The sequence below is a fragment of the Balaenoptera ricei genome, chromosome 2, assembly GCF_028023285.1.
Source record: "Balaenoptera ricei isolate mBalRic1 chromosome 2, mBalRic1.hap2, whole genome shotgun sequence".
Lineage (NCBI taxonomy): Eukaryota > Metazoa > Chordata > Mammalia > Artiodactyla > Balaenopteridae > Balaenoptera > Balaenoptera ricei.
Window position 1 is genome coordinate 146,375,938 of NC_082640.1, and position 18,345 is coordinate 146,394,282.

The following is an 18,345-nucleotide window of genomic DNA, read 5'->3' on the forward strand; positions in this document are numbered from 1 at the left end:
GGAGGTGGCAGCCAGGGTGGCAAGGTGGGGCAAATCAGCAAAGGCCATACCATGAAGGGCCCTCCCTACCAGCTAAGGAATTTGGACTTTATCCTAAGAAGAGGAGCTGTTGAAGCCTTCTGTCATCTTGTCTTCCTAACTAGAATCTGAATTCCATGAGATCCAGGTCTGTTATTCATCTTTGCATCCTTTGTAATGTCTGGCCATGGTCCTGGAATGGGTAGGACATCGAGTAGGTGTTGATTGATCTCTAAGGCTGTGTGATAGTCTCTTAGAATCTTGCATGCTTGTTTCATCCATATTATTAAAACGGAATGAGTCAGAGCAGAGATACTTTTGGAATGGAGGGATGGGGGTCTCATTACACACTGGGCATTGTGCCTAGGCACTCCCAATTATTATTTAATCTGTGTCACTCTCCTTACTCAGATCTACCAGTGACCTCTGATTGCTCTCAAGATAAAGACCAAAGCTCACAGTGGCCTGCAAGGCTGCTGTTCACTCACTGTCTGCAGTGCTTTTTACCTGTTTAATTCCTATTCATTTCTCAGATCTCCCTTCAGTTCACTCACAGCCTTCACTGCCCCACCTCTCCCCTCAGTAAGTGGGTTCTCACAGCTCATCTCCGTGTGATCGTCCCTCGGACTGTGTGATTATTTGATTTCCCTTCTGCCGCCTCGAGCACATGAGCTCTGTGATACCTTTCTACCCCCTGCATCTACAATGCCTAACATTTAGTAGACACTCAAAAAAATGTTTTGGTTGCATGAATTTGGTTGCTTGAGAGAAGGCCATCAGATATATATTATTCTCATTTTTGAGGTGAAGAAATTGAAGTTCAGAGGTTAAGTCACTTGTTGAAGGTTACATAATCTATAAGAGCCAGACCTGGAACTGAGGGATGTCTGACAACAAAATCCTCCTCTTCGTGCAAACAGTCAGCAGGCCCAGCAGGCCGTTGAGTGCAGCTCACGGATGCATTTTCCTATTAGCATCAGTGTCATGGTTCTACCCACCTGTTGAATGATCAATAGAATAATAGGCGAGTGGTTAAGAACATGGCTCTGGACCCAGACAGTCTAGCCTCAAGTTCCTCCTCCACCATTTACTAGCTTTGTTACCTTGAGCAGGCTATTTAATCTCTCTCATTCAGCTTCCTGGAAAGTGGGGTAATATTACCCACTTTATAGGATTATTGTGAGGATAAACTAGATTAATCCATATAAAATGCTACTATTAAGCACACAGAAAGTGCTCAAAAATTGTTAGCTATTACTATTATCACTGCCCATGTATTCCTTCCCATTTTCTTACTGTAATCCCAAATTATATCCAGAGGACCTACAGCAGTTTTTAATTTTTTTATTTTATGGAAATTCTCTCCTTGCATGGAACCATCTGCCCTTAAGTCCTAGTTCAACTGAGTCCTCTCAATTCAAACTTGGTCATTTCTGTGTCTCAGCAGAAGCAGAAGGTTTCTAACAGCAAAATATGGTAATATTAATCCTCTTTGCTGTGAATTTCTAGGTTTTTAGGATTTACACATTTCTTCACACCTCTGTTCAGTTAGGAAAAACACGGTGCTGAAGTGTAGTAAAGGATGCAGTATTAATAGCACTGTTCCCTCTCACCAATCACAATCCTTTCCCCCAGATTAAGCACCATATCATCAAGCTCTTTGAATAACTGACCTGACCCCCACCCCCAGAAAACCCTAATTGTTGGGAAGTGATTTATGTCACCATTTTCCCCCCATTCATTAATACGTGAGAGCAGGTGTAACTTACAGGAAATTAAAAAAGGAAGAAAGGAAGAAAAATAATTACTTCACATATATAACGGTTGCACACCAAAATTTTAACATTTTTAACATATTCCCTTATAATGCAATTTTCTGTAAATATTTTTCATTCCTTCCCTGGTTTTCTATTGTTGAAATTCTTAACTAATTTCTTGTGGTTAGGGTGTAATAGTGTGTGGGTGTGTGTTTTAGTGACTTAACTGTTTACCTTGCTCTTAAAAGAAAATAGCCCCTGATTTGTATTTAAATGATGAGAGAACTAACTGCAGTACGGTTGCCCCTGCCTGTGCCAGGCATTACTACCTGCTGAGTAGGTAGTAATTTGATGTTGCCAATCTTCACCCGGCCCTGCCAGAGAAATGACACGCCCATCCTGGAGGTGAGGAAGCAGAGGCTTAATGAGATGAAGAATTTCCCCTGGCAGCCAGCATGTGTCAGACCTTGCGTGGCTAGGCCCTGGAGGTACAGGTGTTAACAGGATAGGGCATAAGGGGATAACCAGAAGCAAGCCTGGTAAATTAAGTTGGGGTTATAAATAGAAGACCTCAAAAGACAGGCTGAGGGATGTATAATTAATTTTGCAGGCAGTGTGGAACTAATGACATTTCGCACTTCCTCCCACCTGCTCAGTCCTCAGCGCTGGGCGATCAGTGATGTAAGGAGCCTTCCAGGTGATTCTGTTGCTCACTCAAGTCTGAGAACCGCTGCTGTAATGTATCTGTGGCCATGCTGTAGGAAGGATGGATGGGAAGGGCAAGGAGGAACAGTGGGAAGGCTGGTGCCAGAGCCAAAGGAGAGGTGATTAGGGCATAAGTTTGGGTAGTTTCATTGGAAACAAAACAAAGGGAAAATTGTGACATTTTTCAAGGAAGAAATGATAGGACTTGATGACCCAGTGAAGGTAGGAGTATAAGATGGGAGGCCGTTGTTCACGAGTGGCAGAGCTGCAGATACACCCCAAAGGCATTATACGCCTCAGATAGTTGAACCTTATTATTGTGCCTTAATTTATAGCAATTTAAAATATGTCTCACACACATCAATCTGCTGCCCTTAACTAGATTTAACTTTCCCTATAGGAATAAGAATGTACCAGACGCTCAGTACAAATAATAATGTTGACCATGGATTGAGTTATCAAATGCCAAGAACTATTCTCTATGCACTTTATAGTGATTATCCCATTGTTGTTCATTAGTTATGGATGCTCATAAATTGCTTTCTGTTAGTGTCCAATCTAAGCTGCACACCACTATAATATTAATGTTCCAGACACTGATCTGAGAGGCTGAGTCTGGGCTCTGGAGTCAGATGGCTCCAGGCCGAAACCCCAGCCCCATCATTTACCAAGTGTGTGGTCTTTGAGGCGGTTACTTACCCAACCTTCTTCCATAATTTCCCCCAGCTGTATTACAACAGGTATTATTATTACAACGAGGATGTAATCATGAGTGGAACTCTTAGGGTTGCTGTGAGAGCTAAATGAGAAAATGCCTGCACAAGGCTTGACACTTAAAGTACTTAATAAATATTGATGATGCTTTTGGTGATGCTTATGGGCATGCAGATGTCACTCCCTTGCTCAGAACCTTCAGTGGCTCTTCTCGGTCAAGAAAATAAGCTCCTTAATCTGGCATTTAAGATTTTCCACAAACAAGTCACTCCTTACCTCTCAAACCTTTCATCTGATGATTCTTTGCATAAACCCAGTGCTTCAGCTAAGCTGGTCAGTGTCCCCCGCAAACACTCCAATCCATTACCATATCCCAGCCTTTGGTTCTGTTCCTCCAGCCCTCTCATCATGTCCCTCAGGGCCCATCCCGCTATTCAGTGTTTGTGGAGCCATCCTTACCAAACCCTCCTCTGCAATATGATTAAATCCTTCCAAGCTCTGGAGCTTTAAAGGCCTTTAATGTTCGATGGACCCTCTGGAGCTTTAAAGGCCTTTAATGCTCGATGGACCCTCTGCAGCGGTACAAGGTGGCCCAGAACAGTTCTGCCCGTGTTCAGCCCCCTTTCCCCACCCTTCGGTAAATGTAGGGCTGTGCCTGTCCCTCTTACTGTGCTTGGTGCCTAGCCCCAGGCCAAGGACCTGCTTTCTTGGTGCTGGTAACATACACCTATACTTAGCTTCTTGGTTTTTCCCAAGTTCATTTAAATATGTGTTGGTGTTGTTTTCTCACCCTGATAATGCTGATAACTTCCCTTATAGGAATAACATTTAATCTGTGAAATAATTATTATTATTTTTCTTCTCAGGATGAACTTGACCTCACAGACAAACACAGGGAAGCCATGTTTGCACTTCCAGCAGAGAAAAAATGGCAAATATACTGTAGCAAGAAAAAGGTAAGCTATTCATTATGATTATGGTTAACTGGAAGATGATCATTTTGGATGCCCTTTGCTCTCCCATTTCACCACCAGAATTCAGGCAGCTCTTTATAAGGTAAAAACCAGATTGAATGTGTCCTGTTGTGGCCTCGGTGCTACATGCAGTAAAGGGCCAGCTCCTTGGATGTTGTTTTTTATCAACACTTCATTGCACCCCGCACCTCACACCATTATTCATAACGCTGTGTAAATGAGACCCAAAATAACATCAGCTTACAGAAGATTGAAGCGTTTGTCCCTTGTCCTTTACATGAAAGTTAGTGTGTAGGTAGGTGAGAACTAACACTGTGGTTTCACAGTTGTAGTCTTTACAGCCCTCTGTGACTCCCTTCTAACAACTTTCCATTTCGCCGTCTCTAAGGTGTGGCCCGTCCTCGTGCTGTGGGGTGGCTCTCCAGCCATTTCACATTCCAGACTAGGGGTGGAGGAAAGGGGGGAGGCACAGGCTCCCCACGCCCCCACTCTCAGGGCCACATCCGGGAGTTACAGACCTGAATTCCCCTCACGTCGCACTGTTAGCTACACGGCCACACTCCCCTGCCAGGAATGCAGCCTTATTCTGGGCAGTCATCCACACATAAAAGCTGGGGGTTCTAGGACCTTTGGAGGAGAGAAAGGGTATCGGGGGCAGCAAAAACCCCTAACCCCTGGCCTGGCACTAGGCATCACCCTATGGACTGTATCTCCTTCGGTAAAGCGCACTCTGCCATCTTTTAAACCCCTGTGGCAAATTCTTAGACTGTCCTCTCACCCATTTTTGGAACCAGTTCTGTTCATGGCCACCTTTTGCCACTTTTCCTTCTGTTCTAGGAGAGACTTAAATCAAGACGGGGAAGTGGGAAGGGCAGGGCTAGCACCTAAGAAAAATGTTACCTCTCCAACAGGAGTGGGCACTCAATTACTAACCTCTGGAAGCAGGGAAACAGGAACGAAATATAACAATCCAGTATCTTGTCAAGACACGGCGTCAGCCAGGGAAACCTTTTCTTAGGGGACTAGGATGCATTTGGGGACCTCCATTTACCCCCATGGCTGCCCCCCACCCTTTGCCGCCTTGTGTAATTGGCATGCCCCCCGCCCGGAGGCATCTCTCCAGCAGTGAGCCTGCGTGTGCCCCTTTCCCGCCAGGCTTTATAACCTTTGTAACGCCAGCATCTGATACTTGGAAGCAAAGGTAGGATGAATGAACCACTGAGTTGTCATGAGTGTTATACTTAACTCTCAAACAATCTAAAGCACATTTAATTTTCCACCTGAGCCATTGTAACTGATAAAACCATGTGTGGGGTTTGGTTCCGGGGGCCTTTGCTGAGAGACGTGTCCAGCTGTAGCCTTTCAAGATGATTTCTGAGCCAATATCAGATCAGATCAAGTTGGAGCATTAAGGGTTCCTAACCCCATGGTAACCAGTAAGATGTGTTTGTGAATGAGTATATCCTCTTCTCCTCTTTCTCTCTGTGCACATCTTACCACCTAGAAAACCTCTCTTCTGTGGAACTGATGGTCAGTGGCTCAGGAAACAGATTTTAAAATGAAAGAATGTTAAAATGAAAATAAAAATGTGTCATGTCCTGTTCTGAAAGTGATGGTAGTGTATGGTCTTGAAAACAAGAGAACTTCTCCTGCAGCTGTCTTCAAGACCTGGCCCCTAGAACTGAGAAAGAAAAGTCCTTAAGTGCCTGAGTACACACAGGACATTGTCTATTTTGGCTCAGCCGAGCGCAGATTTTTTTCTCAAAATTAGGAAACAACATGAAGCGGAGATTGAGAATATGCACTAGAGGAAAGGAAAGGGCAGGAAAATGGGAGCAGCTTACCGAAGGGAAAGTTTTCTTCTTTCCCAGATTTTATTACACCCTTGACGGCAATTGAAAGTTAATCATGGAAACTACTGCCCCTTAGATTAGAAAAGGCAAACCCTGGAGGATAGTAATGACCTCAGGCTCACAGCTGCTGCTCATTTTTCAATTTCCAGGCCTATCAAATCCCCTTGCAAACCTTGTCTCCTGTGTGCGTGGCAGGTTGGCTTTTTGTAGGAGGATGGATATGGTTGTGGCCACTGGCCTCAAAATCCCATTTCCTGACAGATGGGCTCTTCCTGCGAGTACCTGGCCGGATTGCACAGATCTTTGGAAATGCAGTTCTCCTGCTAGCTTCATTCCAGCAGCTTGGATTCCTTTTATGACTTAGCAGTGGTGTGGCTGAGTGGGAAAGCCATCTTAACTCTTTTGGGAATCCCATGGGTTTATAGATCTGCCTCACATTAAAATGGCTTGACTAAGGATTTTCTTGATTAGAGCTTCTCAGCCTGTTAAAACTATGCTGTGCCTTTGGTCTGAAACTGACCTTTTGGGGCCCCGTAATAAATCGGGAAATAGCACAATGAATAAGAGAACACAAAACCCTAAGCACAAAAAGGGCACGATGTTTGCGTTTCTTCCGAGAAGGTGATCTCCTTCGGGACAGGTTGCCCATTCTCTGAAGGAAACCCATGGTGACCGTCCTTAACACCGAGAACAGACTGTTTTCCTTGGACCATCTCTTGAGTAACCTTTTCAAATCAGACATGTCACCAGCAAGCCTGACCACATTTATTTCTCAGGCCGAGGGAAAGCTACACCCCTTTGGCTCCTTCAGACTTTCCATCTTTCAAGATTAGAACCCAGGGCATCGTAGATGTTCTCACACATAGTGAAGCCATAGAGTAAGGGCCCACGAACGCCAACAGAAACAGAGTTGGTGAAAAGCAGGCTTTCTGTGTAAAAGTGCACAGCAGTGGTGGAGACAAACGGGACTGGGAACTGAAGATGGGGCCAGGCCTTCCTTGGCCAAGTGGCTCTTTTCCATCCAATAGAGACTTGAGTCCCAGCAGTGGCTATCTGCTTATCAAGCTCTGTGTTCATTTCTCAAACGGCTCTATCTGAGTCCTCTGGTTGAAAACCCATTTCCAGAGCCAAAATGAAAACTGCAAAAGTATTTCTGGGGCTAAAAGAATTGGAAAGAAATTAATTGGAATTTTGCCTCATTGAGTAATCCGGGGGAGAGCAGGAGATGGATGTCGCAGCCTTGAAAGTCCAAACAAATCTGTAAAAATGACTGAGCTGGTTGGTCAGCCGTGGTTCGTCCTATGCCGCCATCCGCTGTCAATTTTTTCAACTTTTACGAAAGGTCCAAAAAAAGGTTCTGTTGGTGGGGCTGGGGGTATTTTCAAATAGGAAATGTTTGTGGTTCTTATCTTTAAAGGTAATTCCCTTTTTAGTTCCAATCACAACATGCTCTTTTGTTTAAGTGAGGTTTTTCCCAGTCTTCAGCCAGAAACTGCATCTGTTAACAATCTTTTGGATTTTAAACTGAAGCCTTTTAAACAATGAACCATCTGACCACGAAAGGCATCTGGCCATGCTGTATTTGCTTATTGTTAACAAGATTTTTAAACCCTGGGAAAAGTAAGGAGTAGGTCTTCAGAGAGGAGAAACTAAGATAGCATACGAGCTATATTACGGCAACAGTAATCTTATCAGCACAGGCAGAAAGCTTCTTTAATCACACTTCTTCACAGGAGCAGTTGCAATAGTTGTGTCACTTAACCAGTCCTTGTAAGTGTCCAGAAAATACTTGTTCCCCATCCATGAGCTTCAGAGTTCACAAAGTCAGTGAATGGGGTTAGAAGCTGTTAGCTGTAATAACATCAGATATTTGAGGCAAAGATCAGAATTTGATGACTGCACCTAATTTTTCCTCCTTCCATTTCTGATCCCTAAGCCAAGGCTTAAGTAAATGGCTCTAGATTCTCCATATTACATTTCTGTATCTTTTGTTTATTTATTTATTTATTTATTTATTTGGTTGCATCAGGTCTAGTTGTGGCTCGCAGGCTCCTTAGTTGCGGCAGGCGGGCTCCTTAGTTGTGGCCTGCGAACTCTTAGTTGCAGCATACATGTGGGATCTAGTTCCCAGACCAGCGATCGAACCCAGGCCCCCTGCATTGGGAGCACAGAGTCTTAACCACTGTACCACCAGGGAAGTCCCCATTTCTGTATCTTTTAAGGTCTACTTTGGAGAAGGTGAGTTTTTACTCTGCTGCTGAGTTTGACTCTAGTTTAATTAAATCACTCTAGAATCTTGTATAACCTGGCTGCAGTTGAGCTGTTAAGCTTTGTGGGAAGTGCTGATCTGGTGATAGGCATGTTCCGAAGACATCTAGGAAAAGTGGCTGAAAATTCTCCTGATACCTTTCATTCACTCCCTTTATTTGGTTCGCATATCCTAATTGGATCACCTCCCCACTCCTCTCCACAAGAAGGAATTCTCCTTCACCACAAACACAAAAAGATGTATGGTGAATGGTCATCAGGATCTTTTAGATCCTGGAGAGTCGAGGCCCTCCTGTGTTTGGAGCATGGGGAGGAAGTGGTTTGATCAAAACAGGGATTTAAAGGAACATATGCTAAAGTAGTGGAATTAGAGACAAAAGGAACCATCGGTCTTCTACACTGACTGTCAAACAAACCATCTGAACAACAAGGAAGTGGGATGTTGATACATTAATCCTCTGATTGTTCAGAGTCTCCTAATGGGAAGGGAAGAGGGAAGAGAAGTTAGGTCTCCTCTTCCTTCGTTACTGTAGTTGCTTGAATATGCAATAGAGTGAGCGTTAGGTTTTCAGGTGCCCACTTTGCTAGATGTTGAGATTTGGGAGAGGGAGCCAGTAAAAGGGAGAAAACTAGATATCCGTAACTATATTTCTAGATATCTAGAAAACTAGATATCCGTAACTATATTTCTAGACTTCTTTAGAAGTACCTGGTTTGGTCTCCTGTCATTGAGTTTTCACCCTGATAATGGATTCCAGTTGGCCTTTGTGCTCCTGAGTGCTAAGGGGTTACAGAATGTGGCAGACATAAAAAAGATTAGAAATGAGATCGGGCTGTCTTTCCCCTTCTACTTCTCTGAAGAACAGATGAGGGAAGCACAGCTGGAGGATAATGGGTATCTCCAGGCTCTGAAACTCGCTGCCTTGTCTGCATGTTCCCTGGCTGTGAGAGGTGAGGATGTGTGTTTAATCCCAGATTGAAGCAGTAGAAAAACAACAAGCTTTACGGATCTGGTGCTTCAGTCAGTGAAGCAATGCAGTTGGTAAAGGACTAGTTGGTGTGTGATTCACCCCGACGTGTACTGAGTACCTTCTCTGGGGCAGACTATTGGCTAGATTCTGAGGATGATTAAACAAGTAAGTCAAATTTCCTGGAGTGGATGGTCCAGGTAGAGGAAGCAGATAAAATCAAATAACTGACAAGTCTTTCCATGAGCTCCATACTAGGGTAAGCAGACAGGCTCTGGGGCACAGAGGAAGGAGCCTCCAAGCTTTGGGGTGTGTGTGTGTGTGTGTGTTTGAGACAGCAGTTCGTTCCTTCACCACTTTGACCCCTCCCGGGGTTATGCCAGGGAGGGACCTGTTGTTGTCATCATGCTTTCATCCCATCATCTAGAAATGGGCTCCTTTTCCAGCAGCTGAGCTATGTTCACATGTGCTGTACACTTTCCCTCTTGATTTGTACTTTGTTCTTTTTCCTTTTTGCCAGCGCTTAAAAGGTCAAGTTTAGACTGTTGGGTAATCTGATCTTTACTAAACACAATTTTTAGGGCTTGTTAGGAAATCTATAGAGAGGCTTAAACTTTTGAAACATGAAGACACTGAGGGGAAGACTGAAATAACTGAGGTTTGTTCAGCCCAGAGAAGAGAAGTCCGGTGAAAACACCAACTCAGTATGTTCACTGGGTGTGCATACCCCAGTGAAACTGTGGTATCTGTCAAAATATTGCCAATTCCAGTGGTAAAGAGCAGCTGCCTCAAGCCCTCCCAATAAAAACTGCCCTGACAATCTGACCTTTCCCCCAAGGGCCCACCAGTCTTCCTTCATGATTCAAGGACTCAAGGGTTAACTCCTGGCATGACAAGCAGGGGACACCAGGACGCTGTTCCCATATTGCATCATTAGTTCTGATTCATTGATGCCCGTGTTACACTGTTGATAAATATTTTGAACATTGGCCTAAGTATGAGATGCTGATGGACCTAAAGATGGTGGCCAAAACCATTTGATAATACGTACCCAGAGCCTGAAACATGTGTCTTCCAGGAGTCGATCCCATGGAAATGATAAAAGATGCAGGCAAAGAACTATGTGTGAGGTGTTCTTTGCAATGTTGTCTCTGAAAGCCAGTGATGGTAAACAATTTAAAGGGGGATGGTTGTATTATCGTACACAACCATAACAGTATCTTGCTCCCACTGAAAAGTCATGCTTTCAAAGAAATTTTGATGACATGGGAAACTGCTCAGCATGTAATGATAAGGTTTAGAAAAAGATATAAAACTGTATAATCAGTACGATCAAGAGTTTGCAAAGAGTAGATATAGAAGTAGGCAGACAGAAACCATTGTTTGGTGGGATTGTGGGTGGTTTATATTTTTTCTTTATACAAATATTTCCCAAATTTTCCACAGTGCATTGTTCTCCATCCTACCTTGGGATAAGGTTGTTTTGTTTTTTTCTGATTATAAAAATAAAACTGCTCTTTTAAAAAAAATGTGTAGAGTATATTTTATATCTGTCAGTTTCAGTCAGAAAAGCAGGACTACTGGGGGAAACACACACACAAAGCAAAGAGATTAACCCTTATATAATCATGCAAGCTAGCTAAGCACTCCCCCTAAAGCTGCTGTCTTTGCTTCATGTCCCTGGAGTAGGCAGTTGGGTAGGAGGGTGGATGTAAAGTGGGGATGGAACAAGGACAGCCTGGAACCCACAGGGACAGGCTGGAGCCTGTGGTAGTTCTCACTGCCTGAACCTGGAGTGGGTGTCCTGCAGAAGCCTGAGCCATTAGTCATGGAGCTCAATACACACACACACACACACACACACACAAACACACACACACACACACACACCCCTGGCCCAGGAGAAGCTGGAGGAGGATCCAGGGGAAGGTGGAGCGGTCGCAAACCTGCCTGCTGTTCCACACCAGTGAGGTGAGCCAGCAGATAAAGAACAATGCCTCTGGACTACAAAATGGCTGCTGCTTCATTGCCACCCTCCGCGTCTCCCTTGAGTGTCTCTTGTGGCTCACCCTATGCAGAAAGATACAAGAAAGGATGTAGGCAAGTTGGTTCAGCCTAGCTAACTTGAACATTACAAAGCCACCACATATTGCTCTTTGAAATAAGGGGGAAAAATAAATATTATTTAAAATGCAACCAGTGCTTGTGCTGTAGAGACAACCCTAGCATTTTTTTTTTTTTTTCTTTAGCTCAGGGGCCCTTTACTTTCTCTATTTACTCTTCCCTGGGAGGATTAAAACAAAGGTGAATCTGTAAACCACCCAGAGTTTTTCAATACCATTGATCTCTTTAGGCAGTAACTGTGAAAACTTGGTGATTCTTGGACCTGATGAGATGGCCTCAGCTTTCTGCCCAGAAATCCACTAAAGGCATGTTTCTCATGGCCCTTTCCCTGCTAAGTAGCATGATCTAATAGCCAGTGACCCATTTTCTGTCTTTATTTTCTTTTTGTTACAAAAGCCAGTACTATCAAAATGAGCACCAGATTTTAGAATTGGAGTACAAAATTCGAGGATTCTCTGCCTCTGGCAGCCCTTAAACCAAAGTTGTACCCCAATAAAGGGCAGTTGGGGGCTTCCCTGGTGGCGCAGTGGTTAAGAATCTGCCTGCCAATGCAGGGGTCACGGGTTCGAGCCCTGGTCCGGGAAGACCCCACATGCCGCAGAGCAGCTAAGCCCGTGAGCCACAACTACTGCACTCTAGAGCCCGTGTTCCACAACAAGAGAAGCCACTGCAATAAGAAGCCCACGCACTGCAACGAAGAGTAGCCCCCGCTCGCCACAACTAGAGAAAGCCCGCGCGCAACAACGAAGACCCAATGCAGCCAAAAATAAATAAGTAAAATAAATTTATTTTTTTTAAAAAAGGGGGCAGTTGGTTCATGAATATTTATTTGTCTCCTCTTCCTATAATCCCTTTGTTTAATAATACCAGTTTGGGGGCATTTTTTCCTCCCAGTGTTACCAATTCTATCATTCCAGCTGTGCCTACTGCCACCCCTGCCATGGAGTGTCCAGGTGGTCCTGAACTCACAGTTTGTGTTTTCATTAATGTTGACTCAGCTTCATTAATGAAGAAGCAGTGAGCAAACTTGCCCATAGAATGAACCAAAACATATCTACCTTTCTTCTTTGGTGCTTGGTGAAGTGAGCGGACATCTTCTGGATTCTTCTGTTGGGATGTTATACTCTGGTTCTGTAGAGTTCTCTGTTTTTCAGGCTTGAGATACTGCCAGTGAGAGAACCTCCCCTTGGGGTGGATTGTCTCCAAATGTCCTTCCATTAATGGATCTGCCTGCAGGTTTCCTAAATTATGTTTATCCCTCACAGTTGTTCTAAACTGTAGCATAATGTGTCTGACACTATTTTTTCTAAGATAAATAGAAGCCGAGTAATAGCTATGAGAAAGACTTTGCATAGTCAAAGGCCATCCAAAGGGTAAGCTGAGAAGGCAGGATACCCCATTGATTCTCTAACTGTGTGACCTGGGACGTATTTCTTAACCCCTCTCATTTCTCTCTTCTCGTCTGTACAGTGAGGTCAGTTTCGTAAGCTTGTTGTGAAAACTGAGAAAATATGATTTCGAAGTTGTCAGAGAACTTGGGACATGTCAGTGTTAGCTGTGATCACTGGCAATGTCAGTGATGGTGACAATAATTGGAACAGTGGTATGGACTGAGTTTCTGCTTGTTCACGTTCATGCTAGCCTGGGATTCAGCTCCATATTGGTAAATAATGATACCTGGTTTTCTCAGAACAGTAGTGAGGATTTCAAAAGCACCTCTCCCTTAGTTGTTCACAGGACATTTCAGAGGTGGAAATAGTAAGATGGGAGGATACATTGTGTAAAATAAGGGAAGAAACCAAGAAAGTCTTTATTGTGAGCATCAGAAAAAAGGGGCCCCATTTAATTCAACAGTTCTAGGGCAATGGTAGTCAACGGGCAGTCCCTTAACTTCTGGGTAGAGCTCTGAATCTGATTTCAGGAGCACCCTTAATTTACGTCTTGGACGATGGAGGCCAAGAGGAAGTCAGACCCCAGTCCCCTTCTTTCTTCCTTTCACCCACGTGCCACCGCAGCACTCAGTCCCTGCTTCCCACGGCAGCCCGTGGAGACGCTCACTTCATTGGGTTTGCAAACAACATTAAAATTCCTTCTTTGTGGCCTAGGAAAGGTAAGTGGTTGATAAATATCTTCAGTTTTCAAAATAAGACAATGAAAGAATATTTTTAGATGAAAACATTGCAACTGCTATTTTTGCAATGGGGGAAAGTCCCTTTGTAGGACACAACACCAAGAGGTTCCATTAAACAAGTCAATTTTCACAAATGAGTAACTTACTAGGGCAAAATGAACTGGGTTTACAGGTTCTCTTCTCAGCAACAAAACTTGTTCAGAGTTGCAGCATTGTAATCCAATAGTGCATTCTAGCTGTATGATTTCTGAAATTAAGCTAAAAAAACAAAATGTCAGTGTTGAGGAAATAATAAAAGAACGTTTCAACACAGTTGAAGATACTGTTATTGTTAGGAGTCTTTTTATTGAAGTATAGTTGATGTACGATACTACAGAAGTTACAGGTGTACAATATAGTGATTCAAAATTTTTAAAGATTATACTCCATTTATAGTTATTATAAAATATTGGCTATATTCCCTGTGTTGTACAATATATCCTTGTAGCTTATTTTATACCTAGTAGTTTGTATCTCTTACTCCCCTACCCCACCTGGCCCCTCTCCCCACTGGTAACCACTAATTTGTTCTCTTTATCTGTGAGTCTGCTGCTTTTTTGTTATATTCACTAGTTTGTTGTATTTTTTAGATTCCATGTATAAGTGATATCATACAGTATTTGTCTTCTCTGTCTGACTTATTTCACTTAGCATAATGCCCTCCAAGTCCATCCATGTTGCTGCAAATGGCAAAATTTCATTCTTTTTTATGGCTGAGTACTATTCCATTGTGTATATGTACCACATCTTCTTTATCCATTCATCTGTCGATGGACACTTGGGTTGCTTCCATATCTTAGCAATTGTAAATAATGTGGCTGTGAACATTGGGGTGCATGTATCTTTTCAAATTAGTGTTTTTGGTTCTTTTGGATATATAGCCAGGAGTGGGTCATATGGTAGTTCTCTTTTTAGTTTTTTGAGAAGCCTCCATGCTGTTTTTCACAGTGGCTGCTATTGTTAGGAGTCTTAAACCTAATTACCAGAGCGGACATTCTGGGTTCCAATAAATTGGCATTCTCTAAAATTTCTAAAAAAGAAAACTAACAAACTTCTGATAACTTTCTACTCAATCATGCAATAAACTAGTACTTCCTGGTTGATTATTTTTTCTGTGTGTGAAGTTTTTATGTACACAAAAAAGTACAGAATGTAAGAAACGCCCACATTTAACAAATGCTAACATTTTATCATACTCACCATGGATTTTTAAGAAAGAAATAAAACATTATAAATATAGTTGAAGCCGAAAGGTGACCTCTATTCTGAAGGTGATATATATTTTTTTTCTTTGCCTATATATATTATCTTACTCTGAATGTGTATATTCATAGACAATATATGGTATCTCTTCATTTTAACTACGATATAATGTTCCATTATATGAGCATGCCACAGTTTAATTATTTTTATCCCCCCTTTGGATAATCTCTATTTCCAAGTTTTCATTATTTAAAAAAAATTGCAGTGAACATCCTTGTGTATGTGTTCAATAATTTCTCTAGGATAGGCACCTAGACATGTAATTACTGGGTCATTTGGTTTGAACATTTTTACCTTTAATTGCTCTCCAAAGTCATTGTAATAGTTTATACCTGCAATGAATTAGTTGCCAACCATCTGAGGGCTTGGGATTGTCTGAGGGGATGGAACTAGTGTCTGGTTGCCCTGATCAATCATTTTATGTAAGTTTGAATGTTTCAGGTACAGGACACTGTCATTAAAGTTCTTCAGTTTTCTCCCATATACCTTAGCCAATCAAATTAAAGTAAAAATTCCTGGAATAGGAAGTAAACATTTCATTTAAAAAAGAAAAACCCAAGGTTTAGAAAATGAAAGCATTCCATTCAAATATCTTTAAAGCCGGACCAAAGTACAAAATGTTACAAGTACCTAAAAATGGACAATTCACTCAGCATTATGTTTATTTGGTTTGTCTACAAAGGAAACTGCTCTGTGTGTGGTTCACTCTTCCTCTCCTCTAGACCTCTTTGCACCCTCAGGTCCAGACCCAGGCAAACTGTGTTTCCATCTTTAGCCAGCTTTTGACTGATATATGCCATCACCAAACACAGGAAGTTCCTCTGAGGTATCCGCCACCTCCCTGGTGGGTGACTAAAGTGCAGGTGCAGAATCAGCACGTCTGCACAAACAGGCATGTTGGCGGTGGCTGGGAAAGCACACAATTGGTCTCTTTCTTCTCCTCTAACCAGAGCACCTTTATCTCAGTCATCTCTTTATACAAATTATGAAAGCCTCTCCCCTTTCTTGTACTCCTTGGTTCCTTCAGATATTGAGTAACTGAGATGGGTAACTCACTGTCTGTCCATCCTCCATGCATCTCCTTTGTGGATGCCACCTCTCTTTTTGTGCTTCCTCATACTTGCATTTCTTCAGTGAGTAGCACCCTTTAGCCAAGGCCTTGCTTTCCCTCTAATTAGGGAACACCAGGATGGAAGAGGGTGGAAGAGAATGACCCTGTGTTTTACGTTCACTTATAGTCTTTCAAAGAACAATAAAAATAAATAAGCAAAATATAGCTGAGACAAAGTAAGTTATCTTAGTTGGACAAACCAATTAATATGGAGTCATGGGGAGAATGGGGGTTGTGTGTCCCGTGGAGCTCTATTTTCCCCTCTGGAATGGGGGCTAGAGAAGCACACACCACAGCTTTCACTCTGTACTTGTCACTCATGCCTGCATCGGTGCCCCACTGTGGGGAGAACACTCCTGCTTCGGCTCCAGTCACTGGAAGAGACTTGGAGCTGTGGGTTTGAATGGAGGCCCTGGGAGGGCAGTCGTTCTCAGCTACCGCAGAGCGGCTATCTTTGGCTTCCAAATCTTAATTCTTAAGCAGATTCCTTTTGACAGCTCGGCTACAGGACAGATTCCATCAGGTGTTGATTGCAGAGTTTGGAGTACATGACAATCTCGGAGCTCTCAGTCTTTGCCATAGAGTACTTGTCAACAGTGCTATTGTGGACCAAGTTTCCAAATGCAACTATGTGAGGCCCTTTGAGCCCCTTGCCTGTGTGTCGAAGCCCATAGGCACAGCTCCATTGCATTTCCAAAATTCTGCAGTCTGCAGGTGTAGAATTGCACATTAAATGAGTGTTCTCAGCTATCACTATATCTCTGGAAAGGGGTATCACTGTGGCTCACATATGAGAATTCAGGACTGGCTGCCTGTTCCAGTTATCACCAGCCCAGGGACATGTAGCTCATGAGACACTCCAGACCAACGCACATCCTTTGTTTCAGTTTTCCTTTGGACTGTGGCTTCCTTCCCTGGTTAACTGAGTGCACTATGAATAACTCCAAGCAGAGATGGCAAAAAGATTTATGTTGATTACTAACTCTAAACAAGTAGGGGTTGAAGCCTGGAGCACTGTGAGAAGCATTTGGAGGTTATGAAGGATCTCAGTACAGATAGTGTGGTAATTGAATAGCACTGTCTGCCCTGACACATGGTGGGAGAATGTGGCATTTGTAGCAGATATGTACCCTCCTTTGCCCTTGAAGGCTACTCTTGTGCCTAGATTATGGTTGTACATAAGTATCACATTCCATGCTTCTTGCCTTTGCGTCTCTCCCTGGTTCTCTCAGATTCTCTAGATGCTATGGCACTTACTTTCATAAAAAGACCACCCAAAGCCTGCCTGACTTCACCGTCTCCAGGAGATAGGTTTATGAAAGACATCAGTAGAAGGAAGTATCCACTTTGTAAGAGAGATCAAAGAAGGAAAAAAGCCACTTTTCCTGAGTTTTTTCTATATATATTCATTTCATTCTTTTCACTAATAGCTCTGGCACACCTAATGTTATTGAATCCACATTACGGTTGGTGCATTTCAGAGCCTCTCCCTTTTGGGAAGTAGGAAGAAGCTTTGAGCTTCCAGTGTAAGTTAGAATGTGCCACTAATAGCTTCTATGCAGAGTTCTCCAGATTCCTTACACTCCGGGAACCAAGTAATGTGTGGAACTAGAAACGGGTTACAGTACAAAGTCTACCAAAGAATACCAACTTTAAATTAGTGTCTTAAATTCTCTTGTTATTCTTCAGTGCACTATGGAACAGCATTTGACTGGAGCAGTCTTAAGATGGCATCCTTTCATCTGTCCCCGTATGTCAGGAAAAGCAGTTTATGTCTCCTCAGTTTCTAAGATGTACTCCCCCACGTTCTCACATTTAGACATTTCTGAGACAGTGACATCTTCCAACTGATGCTTTTCTTTTTTCTTTCTTTTGCCAAAAAATGCTGTCATTAATTCAGTAGTATTCTGTAGAGCCAATGATGGCTTAAAATCAGAAATATGGTTATGACTCTCCTTCTAGGGGACAGTTAACCCTGCCGTAGCATTTTTCACAGGCATCCTGAGAATGCTTCCCTGAATGGAATATGCTTTTACGGGCTCACTGTTTCCCCTGATTCTCTTCATAGTTTAATTACTATTTTCCAAAGTCCTCTCTTTATGGCCTCGTGTTAAGCATTATATTGCAAATCATAAACACACTTTGATTGTTTTCCCAAGAGCAGGTTACAGAACATCAAAACCCGCTTTACAACATTCTGAAAGGCTGGTCTGGTAGCAAATCTGGTAGCAAGATGTGAGGCAACAAAGGCCATTGACACCACTGATTGGATTTCCACACTGCGTGAGGGTTTAGTGGTGTGTGTCCAAACATGTTAATTTACCAACCAGCTGGACTAAATTGTACCTGGGTCTGTAGCACTCCCAGATGACACATGGGTCAAAGACTTGACTCTTAACAAGCTACATAGAAGTAATTTG

The 18,345-nt window shown here is 42.9% G+C and overlaps 1 protein-coding gene across 4 annotated transcripts in view; it reads left to right on the plus strand.

Annotated features, from left to right (window-relative positions):
- DAAM1 (dishevelled associated activator of morphogenesis 1) overlaps positions 1 to 18,345 on the plus strand; it is a 174,110-nt gene that overhangs the window by 74,759 nt on the left and 81,006 nt on the right. For all 4 annotated transcript variants that reach the window (XR_009500928.1, XM_059914323.1, XM_059914322.1 and 1 more), the window contains one exon: positions 4,061 to 4,150. Coding sequence is in view for 3 of the 4 variants with exons in the window: in XM_059914323.1 (XP_059770306.1) it covers positions 4,061 to 4,150 (90 nt within the window). In the remaining variant the exon portion in view is untranslated. The remainder of the gene's footprint in view (positions 1 to 4,060; positions 4,151 to 18,345) is intronic.